Genomic DNA, 4,105 nt, shown 5'->3' with positions numbered 1-4,105 from the left:
TCAAAACGTAACAAAATCCCTCATCTTAAGCGGTTCGCGTCGCTGACGTCTAGATCGTCTTAGGGAAGCTGGGTTGGTTGGTTCCGTTTCTGAGGTATTCAAGTTTGCATCACGCGACTTCTCCGGACTGTTAATATCCGCGTTCTGGGATATCTGGGTCCTGGTATAGGAAGTATGGCGCTCAGTAGTTGGTACATCAGGTTGAGGATTACCATCAGAACGTCTCCAGTTAAAAAGAGCAGGACCAGTGTCATGTACATCTTGTGGTTCAGATGTGGCTCTGAGGTGTTCTCTGTTCCTTCTGAGAACCTGGCCCTCACAGCTATCTTCATAGGAACGGTCATCCAGTTTCTTAAGGATAACTGCTTTCTTCCACTTCTTGTCATTGTTGAATGGCTTGACTCTTACGACTGCTCCTGGTGAGAGATCTTTCAACTTTCTTGTATCTCTGTTGAAATACTTTGCTTGACGTTTCTGGCTTTCTTTCAGTCTCTCAAGATCAGCCTGTGGGTTGCGATCAGGTGCAAGCAACCGAGTCGAAGTGGGGAGGAGAGTACGAGTCCGACGGCCCATGAATCTCTGGACTGGACTACTCTGGATACCTTGTGTAGGGGTGTTGCGAATGTTGAGTAAGGCTAGATCAACATCATCTCCAGTATCCTTGCATCTTGTAAGTAGTCTTTTTGCAGTCTTGACAGCAGACTCTGCTTTGCCATTAGCTTTGCTGTTGTATGGAGAGATGGTATTATGCTTAACTCCAAGCTTTTTGGCAAATTCAGCAAATTTGTTAGAGGAGAAAGGAGGACCATTGTCAGATACGATGATTTCAGGTACTCCATATCTCCCAAACTGGTGTTTCAGTTTCTTGATGACTGCAGGGGCAGTTGTCCTCAGTAGTTTTTCCATCTCAAAGAAGTTTGAGTAATAACAGATCATGATCAAATATGTGTCATTACTATGATGGAAAAGATCCAGTCCTATCTTAGCCCATGGTCTGTCTATAATCTGGTGCGACATCAGAGGCTGGGCAGGCTGTGAGCTGGAGTTTTCTTGGCATGTGGCACATGTTTGAATAAATTCCTTGATTTCTTTACTCATGCCCTGCCAGTAGAGATGATCACTAGCTCTCCTCAAAGTTGACTCGACACCATTGTGACCACGATGTAACTCCTCTTTCATTTTGTGCCTGACTTGTTTTGGGACTACAAGCCGTTCACCCTTGAAGATTAGATCATCACTGACAGAAAGTTCATCTCTGAAACCAAAGTATGGGGTGAGTGACTGAGGAAGTTGTGACTTGTGGTCTGGCCACCCTTCAAGAATGGTGTCTTTGAGTTGGCAGAGAGTAGGGTCATTGGCAGTCTGTCTTTTTATCTCTGCTATCTTGTCATCAGGGAGTGCCAAGTGGGTAACAGCATTCACCACTTCTAGATCATGTTGTCCACTCTCATAGGGAAGAGAAGCACGGCTAAGAGCATCAGCCAGGACGTTGTCCTTGCCCTTGAGATATCTCACTTGTATGTCATATGCAAGAGCTCGTAGCAGTAACCCTTGCAGACGCTTTGGAGCTCTATCTAGGTGTTTCTTGCAGATGCTTTCAAGAGGTTTGTGGTCAGTGAACACAGTTATTTCACGGCCATAGGTGTATTGATTCCATTTCTCCAGTGCAAATACTATACCAAGCATTTCTTTCTCAATGACAGAGTATCTGGATTCGGCAGCATTCTGCTAGCAGAGGCTATTGGTCTTCCATCTTGTAGCATAACCGCACCTACGCCTGTGGAGCTGGCATCAGTCTGAATTTCTAGCGGTTTGCTATGATCGTAGAAGGCCAACACAGGTGCTTGCACTAGCATCTCTTTCAACACCTTGAAAGCTTTGTCATGGTTGGAGTCCCAAGTCCACGCCGAGTTGTTATGCGTCAAGTCATTGAGAGGTTTCATCACATCTGATAACTTAGGTAGGTATCTGGATAGGTAGTTTACCATGCCACGCAAGCGATGGATGTCATCTTTGCAAGAAGGATCAGTCATGTTCAGGATAGCTTCGATCTTTGATGGATCAGGTTTGAGTCCAGAGCTGGATTTGATGTGGCCAAGGAATGTGATTTCCTTCAGTCGGAACTGACATTTCTCCTTGTTCAACACAATGCCAACAGCCTGACATCTCTTCAGTAGACAATGTAGTCGGGCATCATGCTCAGCATCACTGTTGCCCCAGATGATGATGTCATCGGCCACACAGCGAACTCCAGAAAGACCATCAAGTGCTTGGTGAAGCCTCTTTTGGAAGATTTCACTACTGACTTTCAAACCAAATGGAAGACGTTTCCATCTGTACCTTCCCCAGGGTGTGGCAAAAGTAGTCAGTAAACTAGACTCTTCATCTAACTTGCAGTGAAGGTATCCGTCTTTCAAGTCACAGATTGAAAAGACTGTAGCATCTGAAAGCTGAGGTAGAATATCATCTAAGACAGGTAAGGGATAGTGCTCCCTCTTAAGCACGATGTTGAGAGGTCTGGGGTCTAGACAAACACGTACTTTACCAGATTTTTTCTGCACCACAGCCATCTGATTTACCCAATCAGTTGGAGAGCTGACTTCTTCGATGATGTCTTTTGCCTGAAGATCATCAAGTGCATCCTTTACTTTGCCTTTCAAGGATTCAGGGATGATTCTAGCTGGGCAAACAGTAGGCATTGCATCATCCGTAACTGTCAGATGAACAGGACTTCCAGGCAGAGTGCCAATTGAAGAAGACGAGAACACATCAGGATACTTGTCAGGTATTATCTCAGCAATGTCCTCAGGAACTATGCTGCGTACTAGCTCAAGGGAATCATAATGAACAGTAATGAGCTGCATCTTTTCCCCTGCTGTTTTGCTCAACAGTGGAGGTAGATCATCCTTTACAACTATGTATTCAACTTTGTATTTCTTGCCAGTAGCAGGATTTCTGGTTATCACCTTACACTTGCCAATAGCCCGAGTTGTAGCTTTATTCCACATAGATAGACGGATGTTTGCACTCTGAACTACATCCTCCTCTTTTAGATACTTTTGTGGAAGAACATTCCTGGTCTTGCACACTGAAGATCCCTTGAAGTGATTAGGCTTACTGCAAGCTTTGCACTTTTGTCCCCATGCTGGACAGGACTCTTTTTTCATCTCATGAACCCTGTTACAGAACTTGCACTTTTTAACCTCTGATTTACCTTTCTGTAGATCTTTCCCTTTTGGTTTCTGCGTGCTATACTTCTTTCTTCCAGACTTTGGGAAATGCCTCTGTCCAACCTTATGTATGTCTTCATTCTTTTGACTCAGAGCTTTCATTTGGACAGAAGTAGCCTCTACAGCTTTACACACGTCTATAGCAGTTGTGAGGTCAAGGTCAGATCTCGAAATGAGTAGTTCTCTCATACGATCATCACGCACACCTAGCAAGACACGATCAACAAGCAGCTTGTCTTTCATACAGTCACAGAATCCGCATGTTTTGCTCATCATACAAAGAACAGTGACATACTGCTCAATGGATTCCCCACTCTCTTGATTGCGCTGGTTGAATTTAAATCTCTCAAAGAATTCTCTGCTCTCTCCAAGGAAATGTGTGTTAAACTTGTCCATAATCACAGAACATTTGATGCTATCAGCCTCAGTAGCAAATTTCATGCCATTGTAGACGCGAAGACATTCCGGTCCAACACTGTGAAGGAGAAGGGCAGTCTGATAACGATCTGGTTGTTGAGAGAGATTTGTGAGAATAGAGTAATTTTCCCATTGCTGGCTCCACATTTTCCACTCCTCTGCGACATTATTTCCAGCAGACGCATTAAAATGCCCAGGGGTTTGAATGTGTAGAAGCGCGCGAGCGGAAGGTAATCTATGGTTTATCAAAATAATGATAAATGAATATTGGCCCTTACCTTCTGAAGTGAAAATGATGAGGCAATCTGGAGCTAATCAGTCACAGGTTGTCATCAAGAGTCTCACACGGTCAAAAGGCGGCAAAAGTAGCTCACGTGACCGGCTCGTCGATGTATCCGGAGGGGTGCAAAGCCGAAGGAGGGGGCTCCCTACTTTATTCCCCCCCGTTTTGAAAAATT

The 4,105-nt window shown here is 44.6% G+C and overlaps 1 protein-coding gene across 1 annotated transcript; it reads right to left on the bottom strand.

Annotated features, from left to right (window-relative positions):
* LOC135155819 (uncharacterized protein K02A2.6-like) lies at positions 1-3,794 on the bottom strand. Its single transcript, XM_064106087.1, has 2 exons — positions 1,776-3,794; positions 1-1,584 (listed from the first exon to the last, which is right to left on the bottom strand). The coding sequence occupies exons 1-2, from the start codon at positions 3,792-3,794 to the stop codon at positions 1-3; spliced, it is 3,603 nt and encodes a 1,200-aa protein (XP_063962157.1).
* Between the last annotated feature and the right edge of the window lie 311 nt (positions 3,795-4,105).

The sequence above is a fragment of the Lytechinus pictus genome, chromosome 10, assembly GCF_037042905.1.
Source record: "Lytechinus pictus isolate F3 Inbred chromosome 10, Lp3.0, whole genome shotgun sequence".
Classification (NCBI taxonomy): Eukaryota; Metazoa; Echinodermata; class Echinoidea; order Temnopleuroida; family Toxopneustidae; genus Lytechinus; species Lytechinus pictus.
The sequence above is the reverse complement of the archived record's forward strand: the minus strand, read 5'-3'. Positions and strand labels throughout refer to the sequence as shown.

What these genes read in the sequence shown, in the direction of transcription:
- LOC135155819 (XM_064106087.1), bottom strand. Translation starts at nt 3,794, where the DNA reads ATGTGGAGCCAGCAATGGGAAAATTACTCTATTCTCACAAATCTCTCT. An exon ending in CTGATGCCAGCTCCACAGGC is followed by an intron (nt 1,585 to 1,775) that starts GTAGGTGCGGTT and finishes AGCATCTGCAAG; the next exon opens with AAACACCTAGATAGAGCTCC.